At 38.4% G+C, this 27691-nt stretch overlaps 1 protein-coding gene and 1 pseudogene across 3 annotated transcripts; one reads left to right on the top strand and one right to left on the bottom strand.

Moving 5' to 3' along the window:
• Window positions 1-1528: 1528 nt before the first annotated feature.
• LOC129761214 (DNA damage-binding protein 1-like) lies at window positions 1529-26142 on the bottom strand (annotated as a pseudogene).
• Window positions 1746-13777, top strand: LOC129761074 (E3 SUMO-protein ligase ZBED1-like). Of its 3 annotated transcripts, XM_055758783.1 has the most exons (7): window positions 1746-2792; window positions 2851-2942; window positions 4924-5302; window positions 5764-6066; window positions 11504-12246; window positions 12846-13038; window positions 13132-13777. In XM_055758783.1, the coding sequence occupies exons 3-7, from the start codon at window positions 4972-4974 to the stop codon at window positions 13566-13568; spliced, it is 2007 nt and encodes a 668-aa protein (XP_055614758.1). In that variant the 5' UTR covers window positions 1746-2792; window positions 2851-2942; window positions 4924-4971; the 3' UTR covers window positions 13569-13777. The 3 variants fall into 3 exon arrangements, with proteins under 3 accessions (XP_055614758.1, XP_055614752.1, XP_055614759.1); XM_055758777.1 differs by having other exon boundaries at window positions 1746-2942; XM_055758784.1 differs by lacking the exon at window positions 4924-5302 and having other exon boundaries at window positions 1746-2942.
• Window positions 26143-27691: the final 1549 nt, after the last annotated feature.

Raw genomic sequence — 27691 nt, 5'->3', positions numbered from 1 at the left:
GATATAAAACTGCTAAGATTTCTTAAAATATGTCCGGACGATTTGTACTCTGAATAATATGATTGTTCGAAATTATTGAACGCAGATAATCTTACGCTAGAGGAATAAGATCCGGCTATTCCAAATTGCGGATTGCCGGCTATCATACTATCGGACATGCAACACGTGTGTATCCGCCCCATTCGACGACTAGTAAGCTATTGGCATTGAAAAAATCCCTGCTATGCAACCGCCGTCCGGTAGCAGTAGATGACTCTATGTGTAAAAATTTGCAGCAAGGTTCCGTCGCAATTACGAGTTCAGCAACCGGAACCAACATGTTACTGTGAAAAACTTCATAAGTGCAGATGAACAACGACATCAAGATACAGCAAACGAGGAAGAGCCATAATGGGTGTCGGCAGGACATACCTCTCGCCTGGGCACAATCGAACTTTGTGGATTCGATGAAGATACTTCAATCAAGGCCTCGCCAATCGATTAGTCGCCGAATGCTCATAAAAAACAACGTTGAGAATGCAACTGATCCACCACAAATGCAACAACAGCACAAATCAACCCAACAGCCGCGTTATCCATCCCAACGTGAGCTTCAGTACCCAATCCATAATGCAGAACGCTTTACTCCGTAAAAAACTGCAGAATCAACGCAAGGCGCTTTGTGATCAGAACAGTCGAATTGCTGCCGCTGCCGCTACAACGGTGAACCAAATACAGTTGTACAGCAATTCGTACAATCGATTCGTCTAAACATGCAACGAAGTTTTTTGGTTCTTAGTCAAACTGCTAACCGGCCGGTGACAAATATCCTAATGGTACATATTTCTCTGCAAAGCCGACTGCAGCAAAAATTGTGTCAACAGAAACGTGGTCCCATGAGCGCTAGAACTTCTTAGGAAACATCGAATTCTACAGATCAATTCTTACATGTTACGAGAGAACTGGATTCTTACAATGCATTTACCAGTGCAGAAATGGTTATATTTTGCAACATTCAAATTTAATGATGTTTTGTACTATATATTACCGTTTCTCATGATTGTATTTTTATATGTTTGTGGTTTTTCTTAATAACGTGCTTCGTTCCATCATTGTTATATTTTTTATGCAAGCGGAATTTCGATACAAATTCTCAATATCTAATTTATATTCTGCAAAATTGCACCGATTGATTTGTCGTTAGGTTTTCCCATCAAGTTTATTATTATAAGACGATTGTAAATTATAGAAACGAATGTTAATTTTTTTTCGCTTTGTTATTTTTTGACACTACAATCGCTAAATATTTTCTGCAAAACCAAGCGTTAGCATCTTGTATATTGCCTAAAAACTGTCGCCTAAAAACTGCCTTACGCCTGTAATATGATCGCATTCCAAGATCACTAACTTATTTATTAATTCGTAGGGTCGACATTTCTTCAGAATATGATTTGACACTTGAAAGTGTCAAGTCCGATGAGAAAATACGAAAGCTAGGAAATATCCAACCTTATAGGTATACCTGATTACTTTGAATGAAATATAAATTGTATCCCATAACATATTTTAATATTCCTCCAATACAATATTCATGACTATTCGAATTAAAATAATGTGTAGTAAACAATACGTTCACTGAAATTTCTTTATTACCCTACAAACATGAAATTATTATTCGCGACCATTGCTGAAATTCATGAGCTTGCTCGATCTTCGTCCAGCAGCCAGTTCGAACATCTCTCTTTGAATGAGTTGATATATTAATCAACTTTTTTTAGAAAAAATTGTAACTTCTCGTTTTGTCAACCAGAAAACAACTGATAGCATCCATTCAATAATAATGATCAACACTAGACATCCTGATGTATCCATGTTAGGTCTTCTATAATCTTGATAATATCATGTACGGCCGCTTCCTTCTTAGTTCCATCCACGTCGATCTGCAATTTTCAACAGATTTGATTGTGTCAGTCAAATTTCCCTGTAATATTCGAAGAAATTCATAATTCATAATAATCGGGTGGTATTTGTGTGACCAGACCAATTGCATCGCTGACTATGCCAAATAGCACACAACCCGTTGTCGCCGTCGTTCGCTCACCAAAGTTTTGCATCACGAGCGAACCGTGGCGGAATACATTCACCACATCACCGAGATCGCATTGAGCAACCTTTGGTACTTGCTATCGTTCGTCGTCCGTTGCTGCGGCCCTTCAAATAAAAACAAAAATTGTTCGTATTATAAACAGAGCTACGGAAATCCTACTTACCCATCTTTTAGGCAAACAAATAGATTGTTCTGTTATCCGCCCGAGGAAATCACTGTCATCCAATTTGGTTAATAGTCGCGAGCGATCTCCTCAAAATTACCTCCAGCGTGACAGATCGCATCAAATCACCCACCAAAATGAAGTCGCCTGTAGTGATCCCCGATAATCGTTCGATTAATCGATTAATCGAATACTTCCTACAGAAATCGATTATTAATCGAACGAATACTGCGCAACCAATAATCGAAGCGAACGAATAATTTGCGTCGATTAATCGATCCAAACCCAGAAGAAAAAAAATACGACCGCTGCTGTTTTATTTTTTTATAAGTTATTTTGATTATATTTGATTTACCATGTAGTGGCTCACCCCACTTCGTAAACACCTTGATCTGCATGTCTTGTCAGTGGGCTTTGTCATTAGTCATTTTGTTTCAACAGTGCTAGGGTTCAGACTGTAATCGCGACTTATGGCGCAAAAAGCGAATTGGAAGCGAAAGTGAAAGAAATATTTTTGCGGAGAAAATTTAACAAATACTGCAGGTATTGTAAATATCTTATATTTTATTTGAAAAAGTGTTGAATTTTATTTTATTCGCAGGTTCAGATATCCAGGGAGATTGAAATCCTGTTCCAGAGAAAAAAGGACAGCGTTGCCTTTTCTTCACGGCCATTTTGAGCGCGTTTTTTCAGGTAATTTAGAATAGGTTATAAAAAGGTTCTCTGACGATAATTTTGCTGGTAAATGTGTTTCGACCATTCGGAACCACGGTATAAGGTCACTTCGACAAAGGCGATAGAGTTGAAGCATCAATGCCTTCCCGGGGGAGTACCGTTAGTCGCTGGTTAGTAGTACAATAGAACCCCGATTATCCGCTGAAGTGAGCCCGTAATTCTATAGAGCCTATTCCGCGGATAATCGGGTTTCTACTGCATTATATTTTTCTTTTTAACCGGGATTTAGGAAAAAAAACTGATTATTCTCTGTAGCTACTCTGGTGTGCAAAGCAAAGCGTAAATGGTTGTTAGCAATTGCTGAAAATTTGTTATTCATGCATCATAATTATCCAGTGGTTAATTTTGAGTATTGTTTATAAATTAATACTGTTGAGTTGATAATAATTTAATTTTAATAACATTTCTAATAAATAAGTAATCAAATCTTATTTTTAATTATGTATGAATGATGTTTATATGCTAATTGTGTTATAATTTATCTTATTTTTATGATTTTTTTTTCCTAATATCCGGTATCCGGCCGGATAGTTTTGAATATCCGTTTCATCTCCAGTAATTATGCACTGAACATATTAAGAATAAGCTTCTAACACGTTAGAGTTTTCCGAATGATTGAATCATTTATGTTTACCGATCTAAATCGATTTATATTCAATTTTATCAATACCTGTTCATTGTGACTGAACAACGAAACTAATTCGAAATATGAGTATTCTGCTGGAGCTTAATATAGTCGGAACCTTTTCGAGTCCTGCTTTTCAACAGAAATCAACGACGGAATACCTAAGGGAGAATGCGAACTTCGTCAGATGATATGTTAACGGCGATAATTTCATAATTTTTAACTCTCCTATATTCCCGCGCAAAATCGTAACTCGTATACTCACTCCAAAACTCCAGATTTTTTTTCTTTAACTTCATTCAGTTTTAATAATTATTTAATTCAGCCATCTCATTCACTCTCTGCCTGTCAAACCTATGCGCGAGTAGAGGAAAGTTAAAGCTGGTGTATTCAACATTCCTTTTCATTCCAAACGAAATCACAATTTATTTGTCATCAAATATTAGCGAGTTTTTCGGAGTTTTTTCATTGTCAAATGCAATTCTCTGATAAATGGTTCTTTGTTCCATTACCATCATTCATGGATAAAAACAGAAAATTTAATCGAAATAACTAGAAGTTGCTAATGGATTAATCATTTGATAAAATGAAACGCCAAGCATTGAACTACGTCGACGAAGGAATCTGATGTTGGTTAAATTTTTTTTCTGATTATCACCAGCAAACTTGCAAAGAATCTCAACAGTTCTTTGAGCAGATTTATAATACGGGACAATGCCCAACGTCATCATGTAGCTTATTCCAACACGACCGAGTTGGACCTTCTCAACGATCCTCGTGAATCTTTCCAATACGATCATGTCCTTCTGAACAGAACGAAATTATTTGTGACACATGACTGTTTCCAGGCACCGCTGATTGCAACATCCCAGGAGATGGCTGGTATGAGCTTTTGGGTAAATGACATGTTAGATATTTGAAAGAAACTGGCTTGATTTATTGTGTATGCTTTTTTGATTTCATATGATTCATATGAACCTGTTTGCATATGTTGTAGGAAAAAAATCATATGCACATACCAAACAGTATGCTTTGCTTTCGCGTTTTTTGTCCTTTACCTTCGCGCACAGACAAAGGCAGGCAACATGCACCAAAGTAAATGTACACAGAAAAAAATATAAAAAATAAAAAATATATATAATATTCCAAGATAAATAAACATTTTTGTATAACAAACTTTCCAATTACTGCCATTATTTAAAATTCAATAGGCGATTTTTTTTGACAGGGCTTAAATTCATTTATATTCCCTGATTTTCAAGCTTTTTCTAGATAGCCGACACTCTGTGATTGAAATTGGTTTATTCTTTTCAGATTGAATATCGATTGGAACCGAAGAAGCCTAATTGGGAAAAATTCGCGATGTCAGAAACACCTTCGACAAAAAATCAAGAAAAATCTATAATCAGTCCGGCTTGGGAGTTCTTTAAAAAAATTGAGGGGAACAAAGTACAATGTAAATTATGTTTGCATATTCTAAGTTTTTGCCGCAACACGAGCAACATGCTCAATCATTTGACATTCAAGCATAAAAATTTGGCCTTCTCCACTGTTAATGAAAGACCGGCCCCGGTTCTAAATCAGGGACGAAAAAGAACAGCATCACAAGAATCTAGAATTGATACTACTCCCAAAATGGGTCCACGGCAACAAACTATTACATCGGCTTTCGATCGTCCTTTTTCATACGGAGGTAATCCCACCTGATTCAATTTTATATACATGATGGCGGCCACGAAAATAAATTTTTGTTAACTCTTTTTTGCATAATGGTGGAAATTTTCATCATAACATTGAATGCCCAAAAATTATATAAAAGAACAAGTTAGGGTTAGCAAATGATGAATTTCATCGTGCCTAGAATTCATTTTTGTATAGCATTTAGAGTTGTTCCTTATATTAAAATAATATTAATTTTCGTTCTTCCAATAGCATGTTTTGATTTTTTTTTGTAAAAATATGGACAAGCGGTTTTCAATTTGAGATTAAAAATGTTTAATGAGAGAGAATTTAAAGTTATCTAAAAATAATCATAGTTCAAATTGGTCACTTGGTAATGAAAACTAAAATTTTTCGACTGTCGCCATCATAAAAAGACATGATGTCAAATGATATTCGAGCATTCTTTTTATTTTCGTTTTGTTTTCATTTTAGCTGGCGGTACCAAAGGAAAAGAAATAACAACTTGTGTCATGTACATGGTGTGTACGGATAACATGCCTCTTTGTACAGTAGACAAGAAAGGATTTCGTCAACTAATGAAAACTGTATGCCCACTATATAAAGTGCCGCACGAGACACAGTTTCGCGAGATCCTGAAAAATAAATTTATAAAAAGCAAAGAAATTGTCAGAAACCGCCTCCGATCGATCACAAGCATCTGTCTAACGACAGATGTTTGGACCGAAATGTTAAACGTCAGAAGCTACTTGGGGATCACAGGGCATTTTATTCATGGTAAGCTTGATCATTTTTTATTAAAGTATTAGCTCAGTAAATAAAATTTAACTATCCAAGATTAAAATTCGACAATATCACTAAATCTAACATTAGACTAATTGGACAATATTAGGATTTAGGACTAGGATGGAGCGAGTGCAATGAGATTTTTAATTTCGCTCATTACTTAGGGTACTCATACACTGTTTGGCCGAAGCCAAATATTTAATTCTTTTTGACAGATAAAATTTGATCAACTTGTACTGATCAAATATATTCGAACCACGACAAGCAAATATTCAGTTATTTGTTGATAATTGATATAAAACATAAAATAAAAAAACATAAACATAAAATAGTGTTCGTATGTTTGTCCAAATCTCAAACCAAACTCAAAAAAGACGGGTGGGTAATGTCGGGGACATAACCGGAGTGACGTAGGACTATACAAAAGGGACAGCTTTTGTTAAATATATATTTTAAATATATTGTTTTATTTTCTTCTCCTACGTGAATACCTACCTATCTACCTTAAAAATGGATTAGTTTACTGTTTACTCTTCATGAATATGTTGATGTTTCTGAAAAGAACCTTTGGTGTTGTGTTTTTGTTATCACTCGATATTCCCATCTTGTTCGGTTAAACCTTCCTGTTTAGGTATTGCGTTTGCCACTCGCCACAGCTTTCACAGTTGGAAAATTTCTTCCCATCCAGCTTGTGACATATTTTACAGTAAATTACATTCAATGGCACGTCGCATTACCACCACTCAGTATCGGATTGGAGGTAATTTTAACCTGTAATTGAACATTTGCGATGACAGTGGTACAGTGTCGACCTTCAATGTGGGGTCATAATTTGGACCCCGAACTCTATGTTTACAAAAATGTCCAACTAAATATGTCGCATTACTGGTCCGTCCAATTAGCTAAATGTCGAGATAAGTGTAAATTACTGTACTTTCAATCTAGAAGCAATTTAAGAATTGGTGAAAATCAATAAGCTCAGAACAACTGCCAAATTCACATACTCATCATATCCTGGTAAACAAATTATAAAAAAATCAATTTGTGTTTTATTATTATTTTGGATATTGTTTTAGAAAGCATTGAACTGTATTTCCTAAACTCTTTTTTGGAAGGTTTAATGGCCCTGAAAAGCGCCTTGTTTTATGGAATGGTTCCAATTTAGAAAACTTAGTACTCGTGGTTTTGAAAAAAACCATTTCGAACGCCCTCGATGCCGCCTTGTTCTAGATTTGCCACCAAAGCAGTGTGTATAAAGGACAAACTTTTTTCTTCTGCTACCTGATGCCGTTTTGCGATTGCGTTTGCCACTCGCCACTCGCTGCAACTGCCTGTTGTCTTGATGTCCACAGAACCGAATGTGTTCTGTTCCGAATGCGGGTTTTCTTATCGTCGCGAGCAGCTTTACCAGCTAACTCGATCACTTCGGCGGCCGAAACTATATAACGCCGGCTAGGTGGACTGGTGCACTGGTACTAACGCGCTCGGCCTAGCTACCCTTGCGGGGAACTCCAGATCAACACGGTTCGAGCGGGATTTTGCCTTTCCCTTCACTTTTCCTCCTTTACCATGTCCAGACATGGCTGCTTGGGTTGGTTTGTTGATGTGTTGTGATGCGAACCGATGTGGTGTACGGTTTGAATGAGAATGATCGTTACGGCAGCGGAGCGGGGATTTTTAAGCTGACTGGCAGGCTCGAGAATTACGCATGTGTGAGACTGCGACCAATGTTTCGTTCATTGTTTTCTTTTTCCTTTCCAATCGTGCTTTATTCTATTTCGCTGCTGCTCTGGTTGCCCGTTTTTGTCGGTACGATTTGAGGAGCACAAAATGGACCAATCAAAAATGGGCACATAGTGCATTTTGACAATGCTTGATATTTCACAATTATTCAATTATTTATCTCAAGAAAAATGAAATGTTATTCGTTATGATAGATGCGTAGATATATTTCCTATCAATTGATGCAAAAACCTTTGCGATCTATTGAGAAATGCTCGAGTTATAAGCGTTCCAAATCTTGCATTTTTTCCTACTTGTTCAGTGCCTAGATTTCCATTTCACCCCCTATATCTTCCGGTTAGACGTAGTCCTACGTCAAAAACCATTTCGAACGCCCTCGATGCCGCCTTGTTCTGGATTTGCCATCAAAGCAGATTGTAAAAAGAACAAACTTTTTTCTTCTGCTACCTGCTGCCGTTTTGCGATTGCGTTTGCCACTCGCCACTCGCTGCAACTGCCTGTTGTTGTCTTGATGTGTTCTGTTCTGAATGCGGTTTTTCTTATCGTCGCGAGCAGCTTTACCAGCCAACTCGATCACTTCGGCGGCCGAAACTATATAACGACGGCTAGGTGGACTGGTGCACTGGTACTAACGCGCTCGGCCTAGCTACCCTTGCGGGGAACTCCATATCAACACGGTTCGAGCGGGATTTTGCCTTTCCCTTCACTTTTCCTCCTTTACCATGTCCAGACATGGGTTCTTGGGTTGGTTTGTTGATGTGTTGTGATGCGAACCGATGTGGTGTACGGTTTGAATGAGAATGATCGTTACGGCAGCGGAGCGGGGATTTTTAAGCTGACTGGCTGGCTCGAGAATTACGCATGTGTGAGACTGCGACCAATGTTTCGTTCATTTTTTTCTTTTTCCTTTCCAATCGTGCTTCATTCTATTTCGCTGCTCCTCTGGTTGCCCGTTTTGGTCGGTACGATTTGAGGAGCACAAAATGAACCAATCAAAAATGGGCACATAGTGAATTTTGAGAATGCTTGATATTTCACAATTATTCAATTATTTATCTCAAGAAAAATGAAATGTTATTCGTTCTGATAGATGCGTAGATATATTTCCTATCAATTGATGCAAAAACCTTTGCGATCTATTGAGAAATGCTCGAGTTATAAGCGTTCCAAATCTTGCATTTTTTCCTACTTGTTCAGTGCCTAGATTTCCATTTCACCCCCTATATCTTCCGGTTAGACGTAGTCCTACGTCAAAAAAGTATCAAATATTTGACTTCCGGACAAACAGTGTACGGCCGCCTTTTTTTTTTAGCCAAAGCGTTTCTGGCTAGAACCATCTTGTAGTACAGGCTAATTCTAATTCCAAGGGATAACTTATCTTTGTTACATCTTAGAATTGTCTAAATTTGTTACAAGTGAAACTGAATAACTTTGTTCTACAGTAAGTTACATCTAATTGGACAGATATGTAATGCGATACGTTCAATTGGACATTTTTGTAAACCCCGAGTTCGGGGCCCAAATTATGGCCCCCCATTGAAAGTCGACACTGTACCACTGTCATCACGAATGTGAATTACAGGTCAGAACCTGAGACGAGACATGATAATAGGGGGCCGATTCCGGACCACTTTTTCTGTCAAACTCGGACAACTTGCAACTCGGCTTCTAATTGGTTGATGAGGAAAATAATTGACAAAGATAAAATACACAAAAAGTGGGATTTCTAACATTTTCACAGTATTGCCAAATATATTCAAAATTGAATAATAGTTGCATTCACATATCACTTTAGCGATAATATCTATTATGGATTCTTTGTATATTTTCGTTTCTATTACGTCAGCTGTTCAGTTCCTGAAGAGAGGGAAACATTGCATCGGAATTTCCATCCTACATTTTTTTGTGATTCTCCTGCCATCTAGCATAGCATAATAGCAGCGGACTAACAGAGAAGAGCATTCAATTATTTTCCAAATATAAAGCAGTTAGCAAAAAAAATAAGGATAACAAATAACATTTTTTTATATATTCTTTATTTGAGAGGCTTTTAGCCTCCTGGGCTGGTTCGCCTCTGATGTTATAATTTGGGAATGTATTATTTTATCAATATTTCAGTACTGATAGTATTTGAACGATATCAATCAATTATCAATTATAAGGCCTTATTCCCGTATACACTACACAGTGAAAACGAAATGAAGTGTATCCGCGATGACAACGATACGGTGTCGACATTTGGATACGAAATTCATTTTTAACAAGTCTTACTACTCGGCCCGAATGCACTTTTAAATTGCTAAAATCTGAACGAAAATATTTACTTGGCGTTATTTATTTACTCGAAGCACCCCTTTTTTACTCTAACTTAACCTATTTTCTATACACTTTCCGATATTCTCATTATAATATAAAATTATCTTCAGATACAATTTTTGTACGAGATTTTTTTACCATATGAAGAAAGCAAAGTTTTCCATTCACATTGAACACTAATTTGATGCGGAGAATTAATTTTCATTCATAATTTCTATTTGAAAAATATTAATTCTACACGAAACCCATAATTTTCTTTAACTCGCAAAACGAAATTTAATGGCGTGGCGTTTTCATCGTGAAGTATAAACGGTAAAACGAACTATGAATTTAATTAATTTATTTCAACATATCATACTCCGACTATCAAATCTACGTTTTCTAGTTTTCTTTATCTCTTCACATTTATTTTTTTTTTTGCATACCAAAATAACGAGAAATACTTATTGTTTGAAATATGTGACATTCGGTTAAAAAATTTATACAAAAAAATGGTGCAGCTCAGAAAATACATGATACGAAGAACTCATGTTTTTCATGGGAAAATAATCTTCCGAAATTTTATGAAATTTGGCAACTTTCAAATCTCACTTCCCTATTATCTAGAACTTGGTCGACGAAATGCAGAAAGAAAAGTAAAAAGCCAGTTGTCACGTCTTGTCTAAGATCAGAACCGCTTCCAGTGTGACGCTGAGTGGTGCCTCTAAATGTCGAATTAGCTGTAACTTACTGTATAAATGCAAAGAAGTTGTACCACGATAAATCTTGTTCATACCTGAGGAAAACTCTTCCACTGCTAAATATGTTTAAAATATTCCAAATATTAAGACTAATTAATTGATTATCTAGCTGTTTTGAAAACCTTCACCTCTCGATGCTTAGAAACAATAAAATTTTACTGTTACCTGAGATGCAAAGGGCGGTTCATTTTGAATAATACTTATCTCTATTTTTTTTAAGTTACATACATTTATACCCTTGATTGGTTAGGGTAAAATGCAAACAAAAACCCAAATACTGAACATATCGCTATCATGTTATGAACATTTGAGTCAATTTGTCTGTGAGTTGCGAATCTGCTCACCGACACCGCGTTCGATTACGGTTGTTTAAGAAAAAATTAAAGGTGTACCACCAAATCATACAGAGAGATTGAGAAGAAAACAAAAAAAAAATGATTTCGAAATTTCAGCTATGCTTGCTTATATAAAAAAAGGTTGCGTAAGATTGCTTTTTTCGGTTAGGATTAATTCCGATTGAGAATTAAACTGAAAATCCCTTTACGGTCGTAAAATATTTTATTATTTTCAGAGTATTTTTTACAAGCATGGCTTCCTTCAAACTTTTTGATGAACCATTTTTCGTTTAGATTCTCAACTACACTCCGTTTTGCTAGGAGTTGTTGAATGCAAACAATCGAAAACATCAGAATACATTGCGAATCTGTTGCGGGTTTGCTGCAACGATTGGGGTATTAAAAACGAAACAATTTCTTGTGTAACGACCGATCTCGGTGCAAACATACTAGGGGCAGTAAGAATGGAGTACGGTGAACGACGCCATGTACCGTGCTTCGCCCACACAATCAACTTGATCGCAAGCAAAGCAGTCCCCTTGTACAAAGAAGCATACGCAGCTCGGATGGAGCCGGTCATAGAAGAGGATAACGACGATGAGCTGGATGGTGTTGAGGATCATTGTACGATAGAGGTTTCCATTACACCAGAGAAAAATATGATATATATAATCAAGAAGATGAAAACAATAATCAAGTTCTTCAAAGCAAGTGAAACAGCCACCAGAGAACTGAGAAAACTGCAGTTGGCCGATAATAAAAAGGAAGGACAATGTCTAGGACTAGTGTTGGATGTCCGAACACGATGGAATTCGATTATGGCAATGATAGAAAGATTCCTTGTAATGGCACACTATATTTCAAGGGTACTGCTCGTTGTTCCTAAAACACCAACTATGTTAACAGCAGATGAGTTGTCAATTTTGAAGGAAATCTGCAAAGTTCTCCACCCATTGGAAACAGTAACTACCGAAATGTCAGCTGAAAAGTACGTGACGATCAGTAAAATTATCCCATTGGTTCGGTTGCTAAAAATCGTAAGTGTTTTTTGTATAATAAGCATCAGAGTATTTAATATGTTTTGTCGTTTCATAATATCTTTTTTTCGCGTTAGTATTCCATTTTTGTCCCTCTATTACGTTATCCGCGATTTTTGTTATCCGAGGTTACGTTGCCAGACTATTCCGCGGACAATCGGGGTTCTACTCTATTATGTTTTTCTATTTAACTTTCAACGGGAATTTAACGAATATATAGTTAGAAACCTATTTAATTCAATTTATGGTTATTTCTCTGAACTTCAATACACTTGCCCAAACAATCTTCTAGTTTATGGACTCCATGCCTGAAGTGAGATTTGAGAACTGCCAGAAGTCGGAGGTTTTTAATATAAGTTTTCTCACGATTTTTGGTGTATTTCTGAACAATCACTCACTTCGTTACTCAAATTTGTTCAAGAAGACGTAGTAACATTTTAGAAAACATATCGTTGAACCTAATCTAATCGAACGACATAGCCTATTGAACAACTTTTTAGTTCATCGATAATTTTTCACATTTTTTTTATAATAATAACTCTGCCTGACTGGTTCAACGGTTCCTTTCGAGTAATAACAATATTTTTCATCAATTTCAGAGCTATACAAGTATGCAGCTTGATTCTGCTGAAGCTATGTCTGTAAAAAACAGCATTATGCTGCACATCATGAAATATTTCAATGATGTAGGAAAAAGAAAACTTTTCGCGGTCGCAACGCTTCTTGATCCCCGATTCAAGAAAATACATTTTGAAAGTCCTCTCACGGTGGCCCCCGCTATTTCATGGGTTGGTGAGTTAGTCTTTTCTTGCTTGTCCTATTGAGAAAAAAAACAACACGACAGAAACAAAATATTTTATCGGCAATATTTCTGTTGCTTCACAGGGGAACTTGTCAGAACAGCTGCGGAAGAGTCACCTGAATTCGAATACAATCTTCGGATATCAGGAGAGCCAGAAACAAACACCACTACCGACGACTTGTGGGCGATTCATGATTCCATGGTAGCTGAAAGCAATCACGTGCATGGAGATGACAGCGCCGGAGGAATTCCCATTGAACTGAGGCAGTATTTAAATACTACAGTCGCTCCGAGGACCTGTGACCCACTTATAGTGTGGAATGAAATACGAGCACAGTATCCAAACGTGCATAAAATAGCTATGCAATTTTTATGTAATTCAGCGACGTCTGTTCCTTCGGAACGTTTGTTCTCGAAAGCAGGGCAGATAATGACTAAGCAAAGAAACCGTTTGTCCGGTTCTAACTTAGACATGATATTATTCCTACAATCGATCGATGAAAATGTTTGGTTTTCGTAAAGGTGCGAGATAGCTGAAAAATTGCGATATTACGTTGCATCGTTTTAGTGTCTACTGCACAGAGAAAGACACCAAAACGATTCAACGTAAAATCGAAATTTTTCACCGCTTTCGCAGCTTTTTGCGGAACTGTGCGATAAATGTATACAGGAAATCCTGTTTTTGAGCGATCCTTTTTTGTACGATTTCTCGTTTGTACGACCCTTTTTGCGCGATTTTATTATCTGAGCGAATAGATTGTGTGATCTAAGTTCTGATTTGATAATAAAATGGCACAGAAAGGGTCGCACAAACGAGAAATCGAACAAAAAAGTACCGCACAAAAACAGGTTTACCTGTATAGTAAGTATTAAGAAATGTATGTAATATGTATAAGAAAATGTATATAATATGTATAAGAAAATGTATATAATTTGTATAAGAAAATGTATATAATTTGTATAAGAAAATGTATATAATTCGTATGTATTAAAACATGTTGAATATGTAATAAGAAATTTAGAATTTAGTTAGGAATGTATATACGAGAATGTAAATAAATGTAAAATTGAATCATTTTTCATCAACTTTAAAAGATCGTGTTATCGTATTATATAAAATGCATTTTTGATGGAAAGGTAAACTTTAATTCATATGTTTCAATAGGAATTCGGATAAATTTGATTGATGCACAATGCTTAGCTTATATTTCATACGCCCCATTACCACCCTAGCAGCTTAAACGACAAATACAAGTAATTATAACGGTTCGAAATTACAATTACAAGCATTCAAAACGGCAAACAATTTCTGGCAAATGAAAAATAGAATAATAACTAATTATTGCTCTTAGTGTTACGATTAATCGATTAATCGATTATTTGGGGCGATTAATCGTATCGAATAACAAACGGCTGAAAAGTATTCGATTAGTGGATGAACGATTAATTTCAAAAATCGGGGATCACTAGTCGCCTGTAAAAAAACCATTACTCTTTAGGCGGATCACGGAAATCAGAATAAAACAGACCGAATGGAAAAAAAACTACAGTAAAACGTTTATTGTTCTGTATGCTATGACCGTATGTTATATAATGAAGATCAGCTCACTGGTTGTCGAGCGACAGCGATGGCTGACGAAGATACACGAACTTAACTGACAGCATTAGTAGTATAGGGTGGTCGTGATATCCCGAGCAAAATTTTCCGTCTGCTACAGTTCGGCCATCCTGCGCTGCTATCGCCCTCGATAGTTTGATGTAAGAATCTAAATACTGTCCGATGACTTAAATAAAACGGGATCAATATAATGCTCGGAACAATCGTGTGGTTTAATCATGGTTGAAGTATGAAATATAAAACATATTCGTCGATTTTAACTCTAGAAACGTAACGGCAATAACACTACAGGATTAGTCATCTTCGGGAAACCCGTAAAAATCAGGTTCATCTGAAGACCCTTGGAACTGGAATCGTCAGACGAGCAGCTAGTTGAATAATCTTCGGTACTCCGAGTGGCAACTTTCTTGTAAAGTCGAATATTTAGTGGATCAAAAGTTCCGTCAAAGTGAGTGCTTGTCACCTGGTACCCTTCCATGTCAGTAACGATGTAGCGGTTGTTTTTTTTTCCAAAATATATATTTTTATCAAGGCTCATATGGCGTTAGCCTCACGGGGCCGGGTAGCGGTTGTTATCTAGAACCTTTTTGATCTGATACGGTTCTCTGTATTTAGCTTTAAGCTTTCTATTCTCACCAGCAACTTTAACTGTTCTAATAACAACTAGATCACCTCGTTTGTAAATTGTATTTCGTTTACATTTAGTGTCGTATTTCATCTTATTATATTCCTGAACCTGTTTATTTCTTTTGGCAGCATCACTTCTAATTTTCTCCATATCACGATTGGCATCTTGATTAAGATTATCTAAGAAACGCTCTAACTCTGGTTCAACGTGAATTCTCTGTTTCACACCGAACAATAATACTGCGGGGCAGTTATCGATAGAACGATTGTAACTATTATTTAAAAGGTATTCGGCTTCGAAAAGAACATTGTCCCACGACATGTTCCTTTCTTCTACTAATTTTGATAGCAAAGGCACTAATGTTCTGTTGTAACGCTCTATTTGTCCATTCGCTTTTGGACAACCAGTCGCAATCAGTACATGTTCTATTCCGCGAGCTGTACAAAACGATTTGAACTCCTTCGAAGTAAAGGTAGTTCCGCGATCGGAGATAATTCTTCTCGGTTTTGAATAATACGAGATGTACGATCGCAACGATTTCAAGACTTCGCATGTCTTCGTTGACCGCGTCGCGTATAGTTTGATAAACTTACTGAATCTGTCAATCAAAGCAAAAATATGAACATTCTTATTCTTTGTCCACTCTAGCGGGCCCAAGTGATCAACATGAACTGTATTAAAAGGCACAGTTCCTTTATCAATATTTTGCAAATAACCATCATACTGTTTATCGCGAGGATTGAAAGTGACACACGTGATGCATGACTTTCCATGATCGAGGACTTTTTTCTTCATCTCAGGGAACCAAAATATACGTCGTATCTCAGCACAGACTTTGTCTGCACCAAAATGACCCATATCATTGTGGTATCGGAAGATCACAGACGGTTCCATGTTCTTCGGTACGCATAACAAAAGTTTATTCTTCTTATTCTTTTTGTAGACTATATTATCCCTGACTTCATAATCTTTTTGACTTCCTGCAAGAACTGCGGTTTTTAGCTTCTGGATATCCGCGTCCTGAAGTTGCGCAACGTAAATCGAGTTAGTGTACACATCGGTCGAGTCTTCTCCCGGTTCTAGCAGCAGTATGTTGACACGACTAAGCGCATCAAAATGACGCATACGATCTCCTGGTCTATGAATGATCGAACTAATCGAACTGTTCAAGAAAAAGACTCCATCGGCAAATCTTCGCGTTAATGTCCTTCTTCTCTAAGGTCTTTTTCATAGCCTCACAATCTGTGACAATCGCGAACTTCATCCCAAACAAATACATACGAAAGCGTTGAAGAGTGTACACAACGGCTAGAGTCTCTAACTCGAAACTATGAATTTTGGATTCCGCGGCGGTCGTTTTACGACTGTAAAACAAAACCGGATGAAACCTCTTATCATCCTCTTGACGTTGCAACAAAATACCTCCAAATCCGGCACTAGAAGCATCTGTGTGAGCCTCTGTTTCGAGATACGCGAAAAGATGGCAAGTACTGGCTTCTGGATTAAACAAGCTTTCAGATCATTGAACGCGGCAACGTGTTTCCCCTCAAACAGAAACGGAATATCCTTTCTCAACAATTCGTACAACGGGTGAGCTAACTTATTGAAGTTTCTTATAAATTTCCGGAAGTAGCTAACCAGCCCAACGAAGCGATGAAGCGCGTGAACGTTTACCGGAATCGGAATAGATTGAACGGAATCTATATGACGGTCGCTTGGGCGTATCGAGTTGTTCGTTATGTTGTAACCGAGGTAGTCAATCATGGTCTTAAGAAAAGAGCATTTCTGCAACTGAAGCTTGATGTGATTATCACTCAAGGTACATAGAACTTCTGCCAAAATCTCCATATGTTCTTCAACAGTCTCCGTACTAATAAGAATATCGTCGATGAATACAGTTATTTTGCCCGATTTAATCAACTCTCCTAGAACCTTGTTGATGTACCGAACAAACGCGGCGGGTGAATTCGCATATCCAAAAGGTAATTTATTGAATTCGTATTGACCATCGTCAACGATAAATGAAGTATATTTTTTCGAATTTTCGGCAATATCAACGTGATAGAATCCGTTTTTGAGATCAAGGCTACTATAGTAACGTTTATCGCGAAGCTTGATCACAAGATCTTCGATTATGGGCATTGGAAAATGATCGCGCTCAACTAACTTATTGAATGGCTTGAAGTTTACACACATTCGGAACGTGTTGTTTCTCTTCTTGACTAATACAACGCGGCAGTAATCGTTAGATTGGCTCTTCCTGATAATTCCCTTGTCCAACATATCATCAATAATCTTATTCAATTCCTGCTTTTCAAATATGCTCAATCTGGCGGGAACTACTGTAAAAGGTTTATGATCTTTGAGCTTAATTTCCACTTCCATCATTACTGAGGGTTCCACAGGTTTTGGTCGGTATACATAACAGTCTCTAAACATATTTTCCACTGTGGTTTTCAAACGAATGGTATTGTCTGTGTCGCCTACGTCTAAGTCAACATTGTCTTTACTTTCTATTATACAAAGTTGGTCATCAAAATCACCAAAAGCTTCCATCATGAGCTGTGGATCAAAACCTGAAAATACGGCCCTTCTTTTGAAAACAATACCCGCAATGCCATTGCCGTTAATGAAGTCTCGGCCCAAGAGGACATGAACTTCGTTAGAGACCGTGTCGTCCGGAACAACAATTAAACTAACAACGAAAACTCGACTTCAAAAATAATCAAACCTTGGAATGATCCAAGCATCACTAAACGCATGCCATTAATACCAATAATATTATTTGGCGGTACATTCGACGAAAAGTCAAAATCAAACGGTAATTTGGAAACTTTGATCAAACTTACCGGGGATCCTAGATCGACGAGAGAGTTAAAAGCCTGACAAGATTTCTTGAACACGATCGTCGCTGGTGTTCGGCTTCCTTCGTCAACTTCCAAATAGTACGGCTTCGTTTTGGTACTCGCACCTTCTCTTTGATTTTCGCTCTGCATATACCGGATCTGGCTTGTCTCGACCACTGGTTTCTGTGCCCTTCCAACGATATGTAAACATTCTTCTTCTGGATGACCAACCTTTCCGCATTTGGTACATCGAGGTTTTTTCTGCGGCAATGGACATTTCGCTGACAGATGACCTCTCTCGTTACAATTGAAACAACGTCTCACTGGCGGTTGCTTATCATCATCTTCGACGACAGTAGGCTCCTTACGATCGTTGTCCCGAGACACTGGATGTCTCACGGCATCCTTCTTAACGTATGGTTTTGTATTTACAACAGCTCTCATTCGAAGATATCTTTGAAGACAGTGAATGAGTTCTCTGACTTGATTGAGGTCCTTCGACATCAGGTACTCCTGTAGCTTGTCGTCGTTCACGTTCCTAATACTGTAGGCGATTATAGCTTCTTCTGACAAACGACCCTCGTTCGCAATCCTCTGCATCTCATATACATAACTCTCCTCATCTTCATCCCTGCCACGAAGTCGATTCGCTAATTTGAAATGTACATCCGCTTCAATCATTCTACTGGGAAAAGCTTTGCAAATTGACGTCTTGAAACATTCCCAATTCAACGTGGCTTCTTCCTGTGCATCAAACCACTTCTGGGCTGTACCTGTCAATCTGGTGTGCGCGTAATGCAAACATGCTCGCGGTGACCAATCATAAACGGTGGCGTAACCTTCGATCTTTCTTAACCATCGAGTGCAACTTCCCTCCTTACCGTTGAATGACGGAATCAGGCGTTCGACCTCGACCGGATGTAGAAAAGTTTCACGAGGTGGATGACGCAATAGCGGATGACGGGTGTTGTTGCTGCTAAATTCGGTTTCAGCGGATCTACCAGAATAAACGCTGACGCTTGCTTCACTTTCCTCGTCGGTTTCTTCCTCCTTCAGGTCGTACACCTTCATGTTCGTAAATTTTCTTTGCACTCCAGGTGACAACTCCTCCTGTTTTCGCGGAACATAATCAGTGAAGATAATTTTCGATGCAGACAATTGGCGTCCTTTTTCTGAACCTTTTTGCTTCTCCACGTCGATGGTGCTTTCATTCGATGACGACATGGTGCCGGAGTCTCAAAATGGCGTCTGAAAATTTCTGCTCGAAGAATTGATTTTTCTCTGAACCTCCCCACATTCCGTTTTGCCTGCCAAGATTGGGTCGATGAAATGTCAACAATCGACCTCAAATGCTGCCACCTTGCAATCGATTTATCGATCTTTTATATGTATTCATCGAACAACTTGACGCCACTTTTTTGCCAACATGTGCAAGACGTCGACCTGCTTGCAGCGCTGCTTCCAGCACTGCTTGCCTTTTGTTTGTATTGGTTTGTTATTAAAATGAAATGAAATATTAAAAGGAAAATACATAATCAATTTTAGTCATTTTATTACTCGAAAAAATACGTATTACAAAACAATATGTGTTTGTGATATACAAATAACCACAATACAGCGGAACTATCAATTCCGGGGTTTCCGGATTGACGATTCGAGTCCAGCTGAGCTCGTTGATAAATACCTCCTGCTTTGATAGTTTTTATTTCCTTAATACACATTTGTGACCGATGATTCGATTCTGCTGTTGCTGTCCCCGGCATGGATTTGGAGGATACTGCTGATTGGAATTGCAGATGTTGTTGGCTCCTGTGATAATGGTGAAAATCTGCACTGTTGTTCTTGTTGTTTGGCGACTGGTAATGGGGGAAATCATCTTCCGGCTAGTTTCTATTGATGGCTATAGAAAAGCCAGATGTTTTCACATCATAGTCTGAAAGAAAATGAAATAATTAATAAATGAAAAAGCGATAACAGTTTCCTTACTCACTAGTTATATGGTCCATTTGTTTTTGTTTGGGATGACAGTTTAGCGGACTACCAGTGAAACCATTTCGTTTTTTTAATTATTCCGTATTGACGTAGGACTACGTCTAACCGGAAGATATAGGGGGTGAAATGGAAATCTAGGCACTGAACAAGTAGGAAAAAATGCAAGATTTGGAACGCTTATAACTCGAGCATTTCTCAATAGATCGCAAAGGTTTTTGCATCAATTGATAGGAAATATATCTACGCATCTATCATAACGAATAACATTTCATTTTTCTTGAGATAAATAATTGAATAATTGTGAAATATGAAGCATTGTCCAAATGCAATATGCGCCCATTTTTGATTGGTCCATTTTGTGCTCCTCAAATCGTTCCGACCAAAACGGGCAACCAGAGCAGCAGCGAAATAGAATGAAGCACGATTGTAAAGGAAAAAGAAAAAAATGAACGAAACATTGGTCGCAGTCTCACACATGCGTAATTCTCGAGCCAGCCAGTCAGCTTAAAAATCCCCGCTCCGCTGCCGTAACGATGTTCATTCTTTGTGTGAACACCGACTGGACAACATCGTTGCTGGACGAGCTGGACGGCGAGGGATCGAGTGCCTTTCTCGAGGCAAGAGGGCGGAGGTGGTAGCGCTGGAGTAGAATAGAGTTTTCAAAGGGCCTTTCTCAAGGCTAGAGACGAATGAACTGCAAAAGTTTAAAGTCTCTATAATACAATACCTTCCTTCCGTAACGATCATTCTCATTCAAACCGTACACCACATCGGTTCGCATCACAACACATCAACAAACCAACCCAAGCAGCCATGTCTGGACATGGTAAAGGAGGAAAAGTGAAGGGAAAGGCAAAATCCCGCTCGAACCGTGTTGATCTGGAGTTCCCCGCAAGTGTAGCTAGGCCGAGCGCGTTAGTACCAGTGCACCAGACCACCTAGCCGGCGTTATATAGTTTCGGCCGCCGAAGTGATCGAGTTGGCTGGTAAAGCTGCTCGCGACGATAAGAAAAACCGCATTCAGAACAGAACACATCAAGACAACAACAGGCAGTTGCAGCGAGTGGCGAGTGGCAAACGCAATCGAAAAACGGCATCAGGTAGCAGAAGAAAAAAGTTTGTTCTTTATACAAACTGCTTTGGTGGCAAATCCAGAACAAGGCGGCATCGAGGGCGTTCGAAATGGTTTTTCTCAAAACCACGAGTACTAAGTTTTCTAAATTGGAACCATTCCATAAAACAAGGCGCTTTTCAGGGCCATTAAACCTTCCAAAAAAGAGTTTAGGAAATACAGTTCAATGCTTTCTAAAACAATATCCAAAATAATAATAAAACACAAATTGATTTTTTCATAATTTGTTTGCCAGGATATGATGAGTATGTGAATTTGGCAGTTGTTCTGAGCTTATTGATTATCACCAATTCTTAAATTGCTTCTAGATTGAAAGTACAGTAATTTACACTTATCTCGACATTTAGCTAATTGGACGGACCTGTAATGCGGCATATTTAGTTGGACATTTTTGTAAACATAGAGTTCGGGGTCCAAATTATGACCCCACATTGAAAGTTGACACTGTACCAGTGTTATCGCAAATGTTCAATTACAGGTTAAAATTACCTCCAATCCGATACTGAGTGGTGGTAATGCGACGTGCCATTGAATGTAATTCACTGTAAAATATGTCAAGCTGGATGGGAAGAAATTTTCCAACTGTGAAAGCTGTGGCGAGTGGCAAATGCAATCGCTAAACAGAAAGGTTTAGCCGAACAAGATGGGGATATCGAGTGATAACAAAACAATAAACTCTTTAGATTGAAGATAATTTTGTGATCCTGAAAAGGACCCTTTTTAGCCTGCATGTGAATCCAACGAGCGAACAAATCGTAATGAATGTATTTTTTTGCCATCGCTCCCTTTTAACGCTCATTCGTTCGTCTCGTTGGACTCGCCCCTCTGACTGAGTCTGCCGATTTGTCACTATCCTGTGAGTGTGTACCGCTAGAGTATAAAACACGCGGACCTCAAAAAAATATCTTATTTTCTTTCAAACCGTAAACCCGTGTGGTTGTACGGCATCGGCATCGTGGACGTTACAAAGGAGGACAAGTTAAGGGAAAGGCAAATTCTCACTCGAACCGTGCAGGTCTCCAGTTCCCTGCTGGTCGCATTCACTGATTGCTCCGCAAGGGTAACTAGGCCGAACGGATTGGTGCCGGAGCACCAGTATACCTAACAGCTATTATAGAGTTTCGGCCGTCGGAGTGCTCGAGTTGGCTTGCAAAGCTGCTCACGACAATCAGAAAATCCGCATCAAGAACAGAGCAGCTTCGGTTCGGCGCTCATCAAGGCAACAATTAGTTTCAGTGAGTGGCAAAGTGTTTCTCCGGCACGTCGCATTAAATGTAATCTACTGAACAATATGTCACAAGCTGGATGGGAAGAAATTTTCCAACTGTGAAAGCTGTGGCGAGTGGCAAACGCAATAGCTAAACAGGAAGGTTTAACCGAACAAGATGGGAATATCGAGTGATAACAAAAACACAACACCAAAGGTTCTTTTCAGAACCATCAACATATTCATAAAGAGTAAACAGTAAACTAATCCATTTTTCAGGTAGATAGGTAGGTATTCACGTAGGAGAAGAAAATAAAACAATATATTTAAAATATATATTTAACAAAAGCTGTCCCCTTTGTATTGTCCTACGTCACTCCGGTTATGTTCCCGACATTACCCACCCGTCTTTTTTTCAACCAATGAACTATACACTCTTGGGAAAAATTGGTATATGATTTTTTGGGTAAATATTACCAATGATTAGTTGATTTTTGCGATATGAATTAAGTGCGCTACACATACAACATCACCGTCATCGTCCCGTCAAATATTCTCTTGGACTTATTCTGCCGACGTCACAGTTGCCGGCGACGGTGTATGTGAATGTTACCATACGATTTCCATGGGAGAATATTTGACATTTCATTACTTTACGTTGACTTCACAGTGACGGGACGTTGTATTTGTAGCGCATTTTATTGACGATCTAACGCAAAACGTAAACGATCGTTGAGACATCTGGATTTTGTGTTTGAACTAAGAAAATGATGCTAATATAACCTAAAACTCAAAAACAAAACACGTATATTTTACTTCCGGGCTTTCCAAGGTAGTTCTCACATGCAGGAATCGTGCATTTTTCTACTTGTGTTTGATTGTGCTCTCGAATTTCCTTCTTTAATTCAACCATTGTCAACATTTTTATAGTTTTCACTACTGAAAGAGGTAAATAAATAACATGTTATATATAAAATTGCGCAGAATTAAATTTCTTACAAACTCATCGCAATTAAATAATCTTTTATGATTATAACATTGTAATTTATGGAAAGAACTACAAACCTTCCATAAGCTCACATGGCAAAATTTAAAACCATCATCACTTTCACCGCAGCGCCGCCTAGGTGTAGATTTGTATGTTAGATCGCCAATTCGTACATATTACGCGATAACATTGGTAAACAAATGTGAAACCAGCCAGTATAACAGTAATTATTGATCTATTGTATGCATTTTTAGTCATTTATTGAACTATCTTAAATGCGATTTAAACCACATTACAATGCATATTAACATGAGGCATGGCCATTGCAGCGTCCGACATATGATCCTGCATCGATTAAGTTAGATTCTCGGCTACAAATTAGGAAAAAAATACAGAATGATTACTACAAACAGCTACGATAGACTGCATCAAAGGGCCAGTTCTATGCCCCTTTTCAACATTGAGTTGAAGCGCAGCTTCAGTGAAAACGGAACCTTCGTTTTGACGATTTCGAAAACATCCAATTGATCGAACCACCGATCACAATCGTCGGAAAACAGTTTATGAAGTTGCCCTTGACCAAATCCGACAATATAGCGGTGGAATTAGAACTCAACTAAGCTCGTTTTAGTGTCTCGAATTACCCAGATTCCTCATTATTGAAGTAATGTCTTCACTTTCTCCCGCAGCAGACGAGCATGGATCATTATTTGGCTGTCCAATATGCATCAATGTTGATTAAAGAACATAAATTGAATTAATTTTCAAGAACGTCACTCACCTGTCTGGGTAAATTCGACCTTTTTCTGTGGAGAAACAATATCGAAAAGTAGTTCCGCTCAACTCAATTATCAGCTCGACAATTAGGTTAATAATGTTTTGATTACATTTCATTCACGGTTTCCAGCAATGACAATCGTTAAAGTTACCGATACCGCGTAGTAAAATGTACCAATCATTGGCAAGGATGTATATTGCATCTAACATTGATTTTACATACAGTTGATTAATATTTACAGAAAATCTGTACATTCTACTAATGTTTGCCTTACCAAAGATTTGGCATATTTTAGTAATCTGTTTTCTGGGTGTAGGCAAGACGGAGAAGTCACAGCATTTCGGCCAATGTTAGGTCGATATTTTGTTCGTCGACTGGATTGTGGGTCGTTTTAGCGAAAATCGATTAATTCGGATCGATTTCATTACACATCGGTCTTCCACGGATAAATTCTGATTATTTCTCGGTCGGATCCCACTTCTGAACTTTAGGCGGATCACGGAAATCAGAATAAAACAGACCGAATGGAAAAAAAACTACAGTAAAACGTTTATTGTTCTGTATGCTATGACCGTATGTAATATAATGAAGATCAGCTCACTGGTTGTCGAGCGACAGCGATAGCTGACGAAGATACACGAACTTAACTGACAGCATTAGTAGTATAGGGTGGTCGTGATATCCCGAGCAAAATTTTCCGTCTGCTACAACTCTGAGGAATCCAAGTGATTGCATTAATCTTGTTTACCCTTGGTTTTATATGCCAACACGTTATTGAAATGGTTACATTCAAGTCGCAAATTCTTATCATCAGTCCACTCATACAATCGTACAGTTGAATTGATGCTAGCTAATACACGACGGTTAAACTCAATGAGAGAATAGCACGTGTCCTTGATTCCTTTCTCGCCAACTTGAGTGAGGACTCCATCCGCGTAGTGATAGATGATAATCCTTCCTACTTTGGGTTCCGGTTCCGCTTGATGTACCAGTGCTGTACCAACGATGCAATAAGTATTCGAGTCGTTACCCAACTTCGCCGAAATCAGTGACATAGTATACTCCGTTTGCATGAATTGATGTGCATGTAGCAACTCGAACGTATTCTGATCGATGATAAGTAGATTGTGAATTTCAACTTCTTGACCAAACTCGGCACTACTGGCTCCTGGCTTAAGCAGTGCCATGTTGCTCGAGTAAGTTACATTTGTCGTCTGAGTTGACGTGCTCTGTCTCGAAGGAGTCAGACCACTCGAGTCCTGAAGATCCATTCGCACCGTTAGAACACCAAACTATTGAGAAGCTTCCTGGTCCCTGTAGAGTACAGAGCTGACATAATACCAAATGAAATAATAGTAATAATAATAATAATAAAAAAGCATGAGAAACATGCCATGAAAACTATAGACCAATCAAATGAAAGGAAAATATGAGCCAGGCTATAAAAGCGCGAGCCATTCCGCGCAGCCGGCATTCTGACAACGGACGTGATACGAGCAACATCTGGAAGGAAAACCAGCAGCAGTGACAGCAGCGAACAACGGAGCTAACCTGAGCAGCCGATAATCAAGCTAGGTGTCGCATCGGCCTGCTTCAATAGCAGCAGCAACAGGAGCAGCAGTAGCAACGGACATCGAAGTTCATCCGGACAACCAACAATCGAGCTCTGCCTCGCATCGGTCTACTTCGGTAGCAGCAGCAGTAACATCGCGAGCTGAACATTGTCGGCACTCTCTCTCCGCTGATAGCGTGAGGACGCGCTTCCATTGAGCCGGGAGAGTGTCGCAGTGTGGAATCAACGCCGCATTACGTGATTGGCACCCACGTATTGACTAGCTGCAGAAAGGGTTTTAATGAGTTTTCCCCGCTGTAGCTAGCAAAGAAACTTCTAGACTGAGACTTCATATTTGAAGCCTATCCATTGATCACAATGGATAATATCGGCGGTCGCGACAATGGCGCAAAATTGGACGGACTGATAGCTCCCGCAAAGTGAGTTATTTGATTGATGTTATGCTCCGATGGAAATAGGCGGAGTTTTCAGGTAAGAATAATAGAAATTCGGTAGAGATAGACGAGTTTCTATGGATATTTTAGACTTCGGTGGAAATAGACGAAGTGCTAATATTGCGAATAAACAAAAATAATCAATTGACACTAATAGAATTTTCAAAGGAATTCAAAAAGTTGTAAGTCTCACAGTATTAAGAGGCATTTACTTCAATTATAACTTCCGTCAGGCTTCAACAAATCGCGCATTCGCGCAAATTTAGACGGACGGAGACGGAGCTCCCGCAAATAAAGTTAATTTATCTGATGTTGGAATTCGATGGGAATGGGCAAAGTTTCAAGAAGAAGAATAAAAGAATCGGTGGAGATTGACGAATTTCTGTGAATGTTTTAGGCTTCGATGGAAATAGATGGAATGCTAATTCTGAGATTAAACAAATCTAATCAATGGGCTCTGAAAGAACTTTGAAGGACAAATAAGTAGCAAATCTCAGAGTACAACGAGGCATTCTCTTCGATCAGGCCTTGACCAGTACAACGTGCGATGATTTCTTGTTTTCATTAACAATAATAATGAACGGTAGGCTCCCTCAGCATACAGGAATGTTTAAAGTTGGATGGCGAGATCGACTTTGACAAGCATTCGAGTTACAGCTAATCATCACCGCTGACGAAGCTCGGGATATTTAAAATTAAGTCAGGACCAAAGCTTCATAATCTAGAATGATCCGATGGAAAATCGCTCCATTCCAAATGCATTAGCTCGACCCGATGAATTGTCGATTCAATGTACAACTCTGTCACAGCGAGGAAGACTGCTGATGGTTAGTCAAGGCACCTCTTAAAGCAGTAGCACGTTGCTTCAGCGTTGGCTTCTGCGTCGAAACATTGCAACTATGAACTAGATAAGGAAATGAAGGCTGTAGTCTGATTTGTTTCAAAAGGTACCAGTTGTAAAAGAATAAGGGTTTTAGCCTACTGAAACTGAGTGATATAAGATATAACGATAGATCAAATAAATTTAGTACGAGATCAAGAAATTGAGAAAAGCAACTAGGAAGATTTTCGAATAATAATGATCAATGAGAGGCATTGACAGCAGCAGTATCAAATAGATTCCACAATGATCAGATAGCTTTCAATGGAAGACGTCGAAGATTTCCGGAACCGAATCATAATATTGAAAGAGAATGAAGAGTATTCAGAGTATTAGTATTAATCAGCGTCGTGATTTTTTTTTACAATTTCTGGAGGTGTGGAAACGTTCATCACCGTACGTTGACTTGTTCAGGACATATTTCGCGGGTTTGACAATCAAACTCTTTGTAAGATTAACTACGGCTCTTGAAACGACATCCTGACTAGGAGCCTCCAGTGAACAGAAATGTAGCATATATTGGAATATGGAATGGTAGAATGGAATATGAACTGAGTTGGATACGAA

Source organism: Toxorhynchites rutilus, chromosome 1, assembly GCF_029784135.1.
Source record: "Toxorhynchites rutilus septentrionalis strain SRP chromosome 1, ASM2978413v1, whole genome shotgun sequence".
Taxonomy (NCBI): Eukaryota; Metazoa; Arthropoda; class Insecta; order Diptera; family Culicidae; genus Toxorhynchites; species Toxorhynchites rutilus.
The sequence above is the reverse complement of the archived record's forward strand: the minus strand, read 5'-3'. Positions and strand labels throughout refer to the sequence as shown.